The 14,015-nt window shown below is 49.7% G+C and overlaps 3 protein-coding genes across 3 annotated transcripts; 2 read left to right on the top strand and 1 right to left on the bottom strand.

The window, feature by feature from the left end:
- Positions 1 to 4,586: 4,586 nt before the first annotated feature.
- On the bottom strand, positions 4,587 to 5,561 carry CkaCkLH20_04674 (uncharacterized protein; the record flags this gene model as incomplete). Its single annotated transcript, XM_038887393.1, has 1 exon — positions 4,587 to 5,561. The coding sequence occupies one exon, from the start codon at positions 5,559 to 5,561 to the stop codon at positions 4,587 to 4,589; it is 975 nt and encodes a 324-aa protein (XP_038747559.1).
- Positions 5,562 to 6,096: 535 nt separating this feature from the next.
- Positions 6,097 to 6,921, top strand: CkaCkLH20_04673 (HpcH/HpaI aldolase; the record flags this gene model as incomplete). The annotated part of the gene is made up of 1 exon (XM_038887392.1): positions 6,097 to 6,921. The coding sequence occupies one exon, from the start codon at positions 6,097 to 6,099 to the stop codon at positions 6,919 to 6,921; it is 825 nt and encodes a 274-aa protein (XP_038747558.1).
- Positions 6,922 to 10,491: 3,570 nt separating this feature from the next.
- On the top strand, positions 10,492 to 12,009 carry CkaCkLH20_04672 (major facilitator superfamily transporter; the record flags this gene model as incomplete). The annotated part of the gene is made up of 5 exons (XM_038887391.1): positions 10,492 to 10,700; positions 10,786 to 11,255; positions 11,314 to 11,579; positions 11,634 to 11,882; positions 11,974 to 12,009. The coding sequence occupies 5 exons, from the start codon at positions 10,492 to 10,494 to the stop codon at positions 12,007 to 12,009; spliced, it is 1,230 nt and encodes a 409-aa protein (XP_038747557.1).
- Between the last annotated feature and the right edge of the window lie 2,006 nt (positions 12,010 to 14,015).

The following is a 14,015-nucleotide window of genomic DNA, read 5'->3' as shown; positions in this document are numbered from 1 at the left end:
GAGGAGGCTAGTCCTCCACAACGTCAAGCTAAACGCCGAACTACGGTCCTTTCCCACGTGTTGGTCTTCGTCGCTACATCACTCGTGTGGCTTCTGGTCATTTATCTTGTCATCCCTTCACCGGCAGCGATACATTCAGGGCATGGCGCAGTGTCAACCAACCCCTCGGTACTCGAAAACCACTTAGCTGGCGAGCGGCATAACGTAACGTCCGGAAGACGATTCATTACGTGCGGAAACTCGACGGATGATGCAAGAGCACAAGGGTGCAAGTACGACATTCTGCTGAACCACTGGGTTCCGGCCCCTTGCTTCGACAAGGAGTCAGTGGATGAATATCGCGACGACAACAGTTGGGGCGCCTTCTCCGACATCAACATGACCCAGCGTTTGAGTGTCAAGGAGATGTCGGAACGAGACTTTTATTGGACGTCAATCAGAGATCATATCAATCACTGCGCTATCATGTGGAGACGGCAGTTTTACGTTCTCTTCGATGACAGGGCTGCGATGGACTCTGTTGTAACAAGCCCGGGACACACGGAGCACTGCTCGCAGTATCTCATGGACGCACCGGAAGCGAAATGGAAGGAACCCACGAAAACTATGCGAGGATTTGCTGGTTGTTGGATCCGAGATTGATAGTATAATGGGACTCATCGAAACAACTAGACTGTCAATTGAGCGTGCAAGCATTTGACCGAGATTAATTTTCCAAAGGTGTCGGTTTACCGGTCGAGAACGTCGCAACCTGTGCTCTGCATTGGTATGGACTTAGAAGCCGAGCGAGAAACCCCCTCTCTGTACAGATCGACTTTCGGCGCACGGATGACAGGTCACAGATAGTTTTGTGTAGCGTGCTCATTGACTTCTTATCCGTTGGATGATTGAGGTCTGCCTGTTTTCTACTGGTTAGGTAGGCTGCTGAGAAAATGGGCGAGGAAAATAATATTGGGGCCATGGCTGCCCTGCGCTCGGAAGGCCCCCGGGGCCGCTCCGGTGGTTTCGCTGAAGGCTTTCAGTGGCCGCAGTGTTCTAGTAACCATATCACGACGTGAGATTGGTATACCAAACCTGCTTCTGGCTTCATGAGACTTGTCGACTGTGATGGGTAGTACTTCATACAGCTCGAGGGATGCCATAGAAGCGTCATACCTGGAACGTGGTGGACAATGTTGATGATCCACTTCTCATGGAATTGATCAAGCAAAGCTGACACTTATGTTGGCCACTGAATGGCTCCTTAGGATACAGGGGTAAAGCAGGCAGATTTATTGGTATAGGCAAGAAAAAATAGTCTAGTTTTGCCGCTCAATAGGACGCAGCAAACGGGTGATTCACCTTGGCAAGACGAGGGTAATGGATCATGAAGGTCTCCCGGGAGTACTTCAGCCACACAATCACGTTGCTAAGCCACGGCGGGGATCACTGAGGCTTCCTTGAAATAATCGTAGCCGAGGAAAGCCGAACTCCTCTAGTCTCAAGTGCCGCATCGGAGCCATTCCGAAAACCTTGACTTTCACAACTTGCTTAACACGCAGATGTCTTCGCCGGAGCGTACAAACAGCCCTTGGCGGAAATGATCAAACATGGACCCCACAACCGATCGTCTACCCCGACTACCAGCTTGCCAGCTGTGTTATCAGAAAAAGATCAAAGTACGTACGGATATGCAACGTTGTCTTAAATGACGTCAATAAACCAACCGCCTCTTCTTCCAATCGACTGTCAACCCAGCCACATGTCTCAACCAGTACTGGCAGAAACAGCTAACAGCTACGCAATTCAGTGCGACAGCACAAGACCAAAATGCACGCCATGTTTGAGAAATGGCAGTGATTGCCTTGTTCTTAGCTCAGGCAATGACGAACCACTCTCGAGAGCGTATGTTACGGATGCATTTACCCAGCAGAACTATCGCGTTTTACAGTGACCAACCCTTTCCTATGTAGGGAGATCGACCGTCTCGAGCAACAGGAAAAGACTCTGAACACCTCCTTGCATGTTTTGGAAGACGATGAAGCGCCGACAGCCACCACCGTTGACCAGCGCACTGCTGAGCTTGGCCGGACGGTCGCTTCCATCGAGAGCTCCAACATCTCACACGGAGAGGGGCTTGGGTAAGTCGATTTCATACCCACATTCACATCCTTCTTAAGTAGTCTTGCAGATTCATGGCTTCGCTATTCACCGACCCGGATTTGAGAAAAAATAACTCCGAGCTTCTGCAAATACTGGCCAGAGTACCAAGTGCACCAGAACCTGCTGTTCAGCCCTGTGAGCTCCCGTCCTCAGAGGAGGCTGAAGTACTATTTGAGAAGTAGTAAGTATATTTTTCTCGTTAGCCATCTCATGTGCTTACAACTGCGAGTTGCTGATCCGCACAACGCCAATCAGTCTGAGTTGGTCTCATATACAAAGTCCTTTTCTTTGTCGTGAAGAAGTCAGAGCTCTTCGTCGCCGCGTATTTTCGTCTTCCTCACTTGATCAATCACCTGCGGCCTGCGACCTCTTTCGCGCCTTCATGATTCTTGCGATAGGCTCAGTCTTCCCATTTCGAAATGACACCCACAAACAACATCCAGAAGGGTACTACCTTGCAGCGCTACAGCACATGGGTACAGACTTCCTCACTCGAAGCCTAGAATCCGTGCAAGACTTGCTTTTGGTTTGTCGCTTTGGCATCTATCACCGTATAGGTAGGTAGAGTTCACTTGAACCGTTCAGCCAAAGGCTCTGCTAACCACGCATCGCCAGGCACTTCCATCTGGGATGTGATCCGACTATGTGGGCGCCTCTGTGTTGAGCAAGGCTTGCATTTGAACGATCGGCCCGCGCGAAGCTTCTTACAGGCACAAATGGAACGCCGAGTCTTCTGGCAATTCTACATGATCGACAGATATAGCTCTACCCTACTCGGAAAGCCTTTCGCCATCGATGACAGCGATATTGAGACAAGTTTCCCAGCCGACGCAAACGATGAGGACCTGACAGCTGCGGATCTACCGTCAGCAGACTTTACAACTTTCCAAATGACACGTGTCTCACTTGTACCCTGTGAGATGACGGTGTTCTTCGCCTCAGTTCGTCTTCGGCAAATCTCATCCCGGATCCATACGGAATTTTCTAAGCTTGCTCGGAACCACTCTGAACCATCGCAGACTCATCTCGCCCCAGGACACATATATATAACTCTTAACCGCCTAATGCAGGAGCTTCAGCACTGGAGAGATAACTCCCCGGTGTTTCAGCAACCAACTTGTTTGTATGAATCACAGGATTGGTACGACCTTCTCCTCGCTCGAGAGCAACTTTATCTGGTTCGACGAGCGATTGATCTCATACCCAAACGAGATGGCAGAACGCCGAGACATGTCTCTGTCGTGTGTCTAAGGATAGCACTGCGAACGATTCAGGTGTACTCAACATTGTGCCAACATCGCCCGCTCATCACGCACACTCGAAGCTACTTCCACATGATGTTCACAGCTGGCTTATCGGTTATGTTTTGCGTATCAACCGCAACAAGCCTTGACCAGGAAGACGTTCAGCATGCATCCTCTGGCCTGCTGCAATGCGAAGAGACGTTGAGAGATATGGTGGAACAACTCTCGAGTGCCAGACACTATATCATCGTGTTTGAAGCCCTTCGCCGCAACACCGCCCGAAAGCTGAACCGAATACTTGAAGCATTGCGCTCCGATCCGACAGCTCGTGTCCCATCAGCGAGTGGTTTGACGTCCAGTTTGGCATCTGGTTCTTTGCAGCACTCTTCACGAAATAATACCAGCCCTTCCGGTCTCGCCATGCAATCTCAAGACGCGATCGGATTACGGAGCTCCACTTACAATCCAGACGACAAACACGACTCATTGGGAAACCCATCGGGACAGTTCCCCTTTTCATTTCCTCTCGAGGGGATTTCATCAGGTGGTGCGACATCCTTATTCAGCGGTGGAAGTGGTTACACGGCTTTGGGCGTCCCTGACAACTTCTCTCCGGAGAGTGATCTTCTTGACTGGGCATTTCTGAATGACGAGGCACTATGGAGCATGGAAACAGTACTTGGGGAATATGTGTATGGAGATCCAAGCAGGCGGCATGGAGTCTTGGATAGCTTCGATACCTTTTAAGCCGCTCGTCGTGATCTCGCGAGTAATGACTTCGAAGGTCACGGGCCAGCCCACAAACACAGGTTGGGAAATTCCAACACCAACGCTTCAAGCCTAATTCTCGTCTCTCTTCTAGTTTCTTACTCTAAGTTGATTGAAGAATCTTATTGCAATCAGAATACAGTTATTAGTATTTCAGATATAAGAGAAAACACTGCGACTTTTATAAACACTCTCGTGGACATTTGCCATCCATGCCCAGCTCTGTGACCTTGTGCAACTTGGGTTACGGTTCCATGATGATTAGACTATTTGTGCATTTATTTGTGCATGTTGCACGGGAGTCTTTCACTGCACATTAATCAGAATTTCGTTCAATGAGACATATATATATGGAAGTCATTCGATTTGATGAAGGTTGGTAACTTTCCAAGAGAAAGATTGCCATTGCGAACCAGTGTTGTTCAGGACTACCTATCCGGCTCTAGACTTGGCGTATTCTAGCAAACGCGTGGCTGCTGCCATTCCTGTCTGAACCTGTGTTTCCCGTGTTGCCGCGCCAATATGCGGCGTGCTAAGGGCACCGGCATTCCACAAAGCTCCGTACTTCTCCTGACTTGGAGGCTCCTGTTCATGACAATCAAGACCTGCACCCCAGATGAGCCCTTCGGACAGAGCGCGCTCCAGATCAGACTCGTTGACGATGCCGCCTCGTGCAGTGTTTATGACGATAGCTGTCTTCTTCATGATCTTGAATTGTTGATAGCTGAGTAGGCCCTTGGTGGTTGGAGTCAGGGGCATGTGAACCGTAACCATGTCTGAAGCCGAAAGAACCTCTTCGAGGGACTGAGCGCGTTGGTGGGGAATCTCTGCCCAGGCCTCAGGGGGGAGGTAAGGATCATAGGCAATTATATCTGCCTCGAACGCCCCCCGAAAGATCTGTGCCACACATTTCCCAATATTGCCCATACCCAGGATGCCGATTGTCTTGCGGTGCAGAATGAGGCCTGAACATTTTTCCTTGGGCACAACAATGCCTGCACTTTGCTTCTGGATGATACTTCCGACCTGCCGGGCAACCGCTGTTGTCAGCGTAAGAACAAGCTCGGCGACAGCCCGCGCGTTAACTCCGGGAGTGTTGAAGATCTTGATGCCACGAGCAGAACAAGCGTCTGCATCGATCTTGTCGATGCCAACACCTTGCTTCCCAATCGCCAGAAGATTGGAGCAGGATGCAACATCCTCGGCAGTCAGGCGCGATGAGCGCATCAGGAGAAACTTTGCCTTCTGCTTCCATTGACCATGCTCCGGCTGACCTGGCAAAATGGCGTTGAAGTTCTCTTGGCAGAAGGTAATGACTTCCGGCTGGAACGTGTCCAATACATAGACAGTCGGCTTGCTTTCAGGAGGGCTGGTGTCAGCGTGGTCCGAAACAACGCCAGGTGCCATGTTGAGAAATTGGGCGTTCGACAGGTACAAACAAATTTAGAAGAGGATGAGGATAACTAAGAGAGGCCTAACAATGGGTGGGCTGTCGCGCAATAATACTGTTCTTATCTTGGGTAAGAGTTTTGACGTTCGCTTATGACAGTTGGGAGATCTTCATGTGTAACATATTGCCCGCTCTTTTCGGTAGAGGAAGATGGCATCGGACGTGTTCCGGGGCGTCCGGACACCGTCCGGACCACCTCCGGTCTATGCGCACAGATGTACCGCTGCGACCAAGAAGGCGGAACCCCCCCGAGAATACTTCTAGCAGGCACTGAATGAACTTGGTCGTAAATCTTTTGTCGGACGACCGAAGATTCCAGATCGGGGGCGCCGAAAACGTCGACATCGCCTCGGCAGCAGTCCGATGGCTAGAGCTCCGCACTCAGTCACGGACTGCTATTATAACAACAACAATCATGTCACCAAATACGTCAAGAAATTACTTCAGCATAAACACATATCATATTTACTACACAAATCCTTTATTCTCACCATGGCCGTCTCTATTCCCCACTCTCTTAAGGAGAAGCTGCTTCGCAATGAAGTGGCATCCACGCTCAGCGTCAAGCTGGTCAAGTCAGTTGAGCTTCCCATGATGGCCAAGACAGCTGGCTTTGACGGAATTCTCGTCGATATGGAGCATTCGTCATTCGATCTCGAGACAACCTCCCAACTCTGCATAGCCGCTCTTTATGCTGGAATTTCGCCCATCGTCCGCGCACCCAGCAAGGATCCTTTCTTCGTGTCGAGAATCCTGGATGGTGGCGCGCTTGGCGTCATTGTACCGCATATTCGCAGCGTGCAGGACGCACGCGATGTGGTAGCTGCCGCCAAGTTCCAGCCCATCGGCACCCGCTCATCTACCAACGGGCTGCCTCACTACCAGTTCCGGAGCATTCCAGCCAAGGTCTCCAACCCTGTAACAAACGATGCTACCCTCGTTATACCAATGATTGAAACGCTCGAGGCACTGGAGCTGGTAGATGAGATTGCGGCAGTGGAAGGCGTTGACTCTCTTCTCATTGGAACCAACGACCTGACGGCTGAGATGGGCATTCCAGGGGAGTACGACAACCCCAGGCTGACCGAAGCCTACGAGCGAACCATTGCGGCCTGCAACAAGCACGGCAAGTGGGTTGGAGTTGGAGGCCTTCATTCGCGCATGGATTTGGTGGAGAAGTTCTGCAAGATGGGCGCGCGCTGGGTTATGGCAGCCACTGATGGTCCTTTACTCATTGCGGGTGCGACGAAGAGAGCATCTGAGATGGCCAGCTTGAGCGCGAGAGCGACAGGTGCCAAGACAAATGGTACTTCGTAGACAACCATTGCTGAAGCCGACCATCTCCGGATACAAGATATCGGGGAGAGATGGCACAAGTTACGTGCAACGCCTTAAATTAAAGATGTAGACTTCTTCCCTAGTGTTTTCGTTTGGTGTACATAGTGATACGATATCTTGCCTATTTGTCGGGATCTTGAATAACGTTCTGGTTACCTCAACGTGTGATGTTCCAAGTAAACCAATCAGCTTTCACAATGTTCGCTGTTAGTTACCCCACAAACTGTGTCTGGGGAACTGGCTGTAATGACTAATTGCCCCGAACGGCACGTCACGTGAGAGGGGGCGACATCGGTCGGCTCACATGGTGTGAAGGATTCTGGTAGTTCGGCAATACTTCTATCTCTTGGCAGTCAACATCGCTCATGCTGAGTCCGTGAACCATCCTCTTCCAACCCTTTTATCACTTCTACATGTCTTGTTTAACATAGATCAAGGCCGCTCGGTTGTCGGCGGGAGGCTTCAGCATGAGCTTGCTTTCCTCAGTGCCTGAGTCGTCCAAGTCTGGCGCGGCCCCCGAAGCCTCTCCAGGCATATCAAGAGCCAGACCTCAGGCCTGCGAAAGATGCTGGAAGAGAAAGCAAAAGGTAAGCGATATCTCCTTCTACAAATGGCGAGGCGATACTGGCTGACTGCAAGTAGTGCGATCGACGGTTGCCGACATGTTCCCCCTGCCACGCACTGGGTGTTGAGTGCATCCCTCGGAACCAAGACTTCAATACGTTGTCTGAGCTGTCACACACTTCTGTGTTTGGGTATGAATTCTCCCTAAGGAACTAATCTGTATGATTTGATGAACTACCTCGTACTAATGCACCACAGTTACGTTGAGTCGCTGAAAAGACGGGTTGCTAGCCTTGAGCAACAAGCTTCATCGAGGAAAAGACGTCGAACGGAAAGCTATGCAGATGAATCCATTGACGATAATTCGCCCATTGGCCAAGCTCAGATTGAAGCACAAGATGCTCGTTCGGCAGCGTCCAGTCACGTCTCCGGGCGAAATACCCACAGAGGCAACGAAGATTCTTCTGTGTTAGCGTCCATGGGCGCCATTGGTTTTCTATCCCGCAACGCCATGGCAGAACCTCGCGATCACGCGGATGACTTGCCCAGGAAGTTCTCCTTGGGCGAGATCATTTCAGGGGCATTAGCTATTGACGGCAGGGATCCTTCTGCAGCGTTGCCAGCGCTTCGAACGCCTTCGATGGAAGGCCACTTTGCATCAATTAACCGCGACACAACGGCTTCACACATCCGTAGGTTTCTTGAATGGGGCGTTCTTTTGCCGTATCTCGACGAGGGGACTTTCATGGAGCAGTACGACGCCATGTCAGCCACCAACAGCCACAATCGCAGCGATGAGAGCTTTGGCCCTTTGCAAATCTTTAACGTCCACATGGCAATAGCGATTGGCATTTTGATGTCTCCCGAGTCAACCCACTTGTCTATGCTTAGCACCAGCTTTCATGCAATCAGCATTCGGGAACTTCCCTCTATTTTGCGTTCTGAGGCAGCGCTTGAACACATACATTGCATGATCATGCTGCTTCTCTACTCGTTATTCAACTCCGCGGGTGGCTCAGCTTGGCATTTGCTAGGTTTGACAGTCAAGACCTGCATCTCTCTTGGTCTTCATAGGGAGCCTGATGCCCAGGCCGATTTGACAATCACCGAGTCAAATAGAAAGAAGTGGTTGTTTTGGAGTGTGTATTCACTCGATCGGTACGTACGCAGGTTGACAGGGGTTCCAGGCGTCTTTAATGACATCAGGTAGTACGTTGAGTCTAGTAATGGATCGCCCGCTTAGTATCCAAGATGACGATATATCTGTACGGGTAAGCAACGCTATGTCTGGTGCGTTTTGAACATGGACGAAACTTTTATTAATCATGCGGGATTAGATACCGACGGAGGAAGTTGAAACGCCGCTGTCAACTCAGGACCCTTCCAAGAGACTTTCAATGAGCCGTTATCTTATCCTCCACGCACAACTCGTGTCCAGCATTCGAAACAGTGACAGAAGCAGTATTCTCCTCGACTATGGTAACTTGAGCCATTGGCGAGATTTGCCCCCGAACATGGACCGTTCACAATCGACGGCGCAAACGGTCACGGACTTACTGCAACAGCTGTCTTGTCGAGCTTTGTCCCAGCTGGTGTATCCTACACTAGGAAACGAGGACAGCTTTAGTCTATTATTAGGGACTATTCACGATGTGGAGACTGAAACCATCACTGCCTGCGATCAGTTCATCAGTCGATGCTACAATCGGTTTATACACGGCAATTTCGTTGGCAGCTTTGTCGATGCGTATGACATTTTCCAAGCTGCAGTCATTTTCCTTTGTCTCACTTGGCGGTGCAATCGCACGACTCCAAGAGAAGGGCAGCTCGCCAGGGCATCCGAAATTATCAACAAAGCTTCAACTCTAGTTACCATTGTTGCTTCGAGATTTCCCGCTCTGTTCGCTTTCCAACGCGTCTTGCTAGCTCTATCAACGCGAATTATGGATGGGGAAAATTCAGAGCATCGTGTAAGCCCGTTGCCCTTCTCTTCTCATTGGAGTATTTATGTTGCTAAATGGTTTTACCAAAGGGGAAACTCTGGGAGGATTTCTCACCAATCATTCCCCGTCGTATTCAGCGACTGATTCGAAATACGTTCCCATATTCGCGAATCTGACACAGCATCTGTGATGAGACATCATGGGCAACACAGAGTATGATTTTGATCTGAGTCATCATCATGTAAGATCATGTGGCTCATCTGTAATCGTAGTCTCAGTGCGTTAAACTACATACCACCAAGCGGATCCGTGGGAATACAAACCATTAGAGATCTTGAGTGAAGCGTTCCTCTGGGTACGCCGAGTCCGGTGTCAAATGGTGCGAATGGAAGAAGTCACTCGGGCGCCTTGAACTGATCATTTGCCTGACGATCACACTTCCAGAGAAGCACCATTATCTGTTAAGCATCGCCCCAGTCTCGCTGAATGCGTGTGCCATTCTCGAAGTAACACCTGGGGTTGACAGGACCCATAAGTTTCACGACGTTTGGACCGATACAGACCAATGAATGGCCAAAATGGTGTCAGTTCGCTGGATGCACGCCGCCAGACATCAGGCCAGAACTGACTAGGAAACTCACTTTTCCGCTTGTGTCTTGGTATTGAGTGGTATCCCATGGTGAATGCGACGCTAACCCATCCACCGTGTCGATTGCCAACGCGGGCCAAGCCCGAAGACTCCTTCGTCATCGGACGTGCCCCGGATTGCTGAATAGAGAACCCCAGCTAACCCACAACCCATCGGCGGTTCTTAGAATCGCGGGGGATGGAATTGTTATGCGGGGATTGGGGATCTCTCCAGCGGTGTGGTTCACGGGCTGGCTGGCTCAGGTTCAGCCTGGCCACTGAGAGCGTAAGCTTGAAGGAAAGGGAAAACCATAAATACGCAAACGTCGCCGTTTCAAGTTTGGTCTGGTAAAGCAAACTACCTCAACTTCAATCTCTTTGCCCTCTTGTTGTTTTCACCATAATCGACCCCGAGATGGGTACTTCACTTGACTCAAAGCGCGGCTCTATCGACGCCAAAGTTGGAATAGAACTGGAAAACGCACCAGTTCGCGATCCTCTTCTTGACCCCTATGACCTGATCAAAGATAAGTCCCCGGAAGAGCTTCGTGCTCTGGACAAATCGGTTCGAAAGAAGTTGGACTGGAAGTTCTTACCCATGGTCTGTGCCATGCTGATGATGAAGTAAGTGACATTTCTTAGGTCTGCAGCTTGTCTCGTAATTAATCCCCAGAGATCGGCGCCTGATTCTGTTTTCACTTTTGTGTAGTTATCTCGACCGTATCAACGTTTCCAACGCCCGCCTTGCTGGAATGCAAGAAGATTTACACATGTCTGACACGATGTGGTCTGCTGGAATCTCACTATTTTATGTCGGATACATCATCTCGCAAGTTCCTGCGAACGTCATAATTGCCAAAGGCAAGCCCAGAGTACTGCTCCCCATCTGTATGCTTGGTTGGTCCTTTGTAACAATCTGCATGCCTGCCGTCACCGCTGGATGGGGATTCCTTCTCTGTCGTTTCATGGTCGGGGTCTGTGAAGGCCCTTTTGTGCCGGCGGTGTCACTTCTGACCTCGTCGTGGTACACGAAACATGAGTCTCCTCTTCGTATGGGCATTTGGCACGCCGGCAATACCATCTCTCAAGCAATTTCTGGACTTCTTGCGGCTGGAATTCTCAAAAACATGAACAATATTGCCGGGATGTCGGCTTGGCAATGGTTTCTCTTACTCGAAGGTATGATCACCCGTCCACTCGGTTAGACGCTGGCCTTCAAACTGCTAACGCAAAATAGGCATTGTCAGTATCATGGTTGCTCTTGCCAGCTTTTGGTTCATTCCAAACTTCCCAGAGTCAACGGGAACATATTTCCTCACGGCTGAAGAATCGCAAATGGCACAATACAGGCAAACTGTGTCAGCCGGAGGCCGTTCTGAGGACGATGAGGGTGACTATTGGGGTGGTGTATGGATGGCATTGAAAGATCCGTTCACTTACTTTTTCTCCGCCATTCACTTCTTTCTCATCATTGCACAGTCCTACAAGGACTTTTTCCCATCCGTACGTGACTCATCCTGATGAGGCTATTTTCTCATTGACTGACAATCTCAGCAGATTCTCGCCACGCTGGGCTTTGGGGACACCACCACATATCTTATCCAAGCCCCACCGCCAATTATTGCGTTTTTGGTGACGTTGGCAGTATCTTGGTCGTCGGGTCGGATGTTGGAGCACGGATATCACATCATTGTGCCGATTCTCTTAACGCTTGTTGGTTGCATCGTTATGATCACGACCCTCAACGTTGGCGCTCGTTACTTCTCCATGATTTTGCTGGTCACTGGCCCATTTGTCGGTCTAAACGTAAGTCCGAACTACCAATCATCGCATTTCTCGATTGCTTTCATATCTGACCACTGTGTCAAATAGCTTCAAATTTCGTGGGAAACCACAGTTGTGCCACGTCCCCGTACCAAGCGAGCTGCACTGATTGCAATTGCAAACTGTGTATCCTCCGTGTCCCACTGGTTCACCCCATACTTTTTCCTTCGCAACCAAGAACCCTATTATCAGACTGGAGGTGGGGCTATCATTGCTGGATGTGGATTGACTGTGATCTTTGTTCTCGCTGCCAAATGGTACTGTCACAGGAAGAATTCGGAGCTGGAAGAGCAAGAAAGGCTTGCTGGTCAGCCTAAAGGTTGGAGGTTCGCAACATGAAAAGGCCATACTGGGTATTGCGGGAATGAATGGTCGACCATTTGTCTCCCAGGTGCATTTCCTTCATGCCATATGAATGGACTGTGGAAATCACACCAACTACCACATGAGTTGGGAATGTTCCAAATGACAATAAGTATGGCATGAATCACCAGCAATGCGCACGATTCTCCATGTTCTTTTGTGTCGTGACTAGCAGCAGACCGATACTAAATAATGGGAGACTTTCAATCCCTCTTCCTGGGGACTGTAGTACCCAACACCAATTAATATGCGGTATCATACAACGCTGTCACAACTTATGTAACCTGGGAACCTCAGGACTCGAAACGCTCCTTTCTTAGTTTCTCGCCAGAGCTTGAGATGCAACGCCGGCATAGTCTATTTCGATGGGTTCCAACACAATTTACGACGTGGTTGACTAATCTATTACATGGTTGGCTCTTGTTGTAGACTTCGTTGCTGGGACCTCAGATCATAACAATGGATAACGACCATGTGAGTTCGACATCAATTGCATTTGACTTTTTGATTAACAATGTATATGATGCAGTGATTGTCTACTTCTTATCTTATGAGGCTCGTTACAGGGTGTATTGGTATAGCGGGCTCTTTTCTCCCATGCTATCCAACTGCTCTTGAGAATATTGTTGGCGGACATCATGTTCAGAAAGCATCGCCTTCTTCTTATTCAAAGACCACAACAGAAACTCCAGAACGAAGGCTGAAATGAGACCTAGGCAAATGATGCCGAGAGAAGTTCCATATCCAGTGGGATACCGAGGGCCTTCTTTATCTAGAAAGACATTGGTTCCGATTAGACCTAAAGGGTAAGTTAGCCATACTTCTGTAACAGCCTTCGAATGGAATATTTACATACTTCCAAAATTACCAGCTGCAAGAAGCCATGCAATACCGATTGAACGTTTCCATGAAGGGGCTAGATTATTGCCAATCCATGCCGTGATGCCTGGCAACAAAGGATAGATACCGATTTGGGCCAATACAACGCCAACGTACATACTTGGTACGTTGTTTGCAACATCTGATGAGAATCCAAACAACACTCCAAGAGCAACAGCAAGTACGATCATCGGCCCAGCTATGAATGGCATCCGCCACGAGAAGCGATCAGAGAACCTGCCGGTGATCCACGCCGACAAACCACCGCAGACGTAAGGGGGGATGGTTAGAAGTTGTGCCTTTTCGGTTGGGAATCCGAGCTGTTTGATGATTTGCGGCATAGTGAACTTGAAAGCGGCATTGGGGACTGAGTTTGCCCAAGCAAGTAAGATCCCAAGCCCAATCTTCCAGTCAAGCATGGTTTCGAGGAGCAAGCGCCAAGATAACCTATCCCCCTCTTGGGTCTGGGAGCGAACGCCTGAAAGACGAAGCCGCAGATCGACGAATCTTTTCTCATCTTCGCTGAGCCAGCTAGCTTTCTCTGGAGCATCGAGGATCAAAAACGGCATGACGAGTCCTGCGGCAATAGTTATCGTTCCCTCAAGAAGGAATATCCATCTCCAGCCTTCAATGCCACGAAGTCCGTCCATTCGAGCTATTCCGAAAGCAAGCAACCCACTCAGTGCACCTGAGAAAGCACTGGCAGTATAAAATATTGCTAGCCGTTGTTGCAGTTCGTGCCGCGGATAAAAGGTGGTGACGATGTATACAGCTCCGGGAAAGAAGCCGGCCTACGACATCAAACAAGGAGATTAGCTCAGGGAGTCAATGTTTTGGAAGAAAGCTTACCTCGCATAGCCCTAAGAATACTCT

This window comes from Colletotrichum karsti (assembly GCF_011947395.1).
Source record: "Colletotrichum karsti strain CkLH20 chromosome Unknown Scaffold12, whole genome shotgun sequence".
NCBI classification, from domain to species: Eukaryota; Fungi; Ascomycota; class Sordariomycetes; order Glomerellales; family Glomerellaceae; genus Colletotrichum; species Colletotrichum karsti.
The sequence above is the reverse complement of the archived record's forward strand: the minus strand, read 5'-3'. Positions and strand labels throughout refer to the sequence as shown.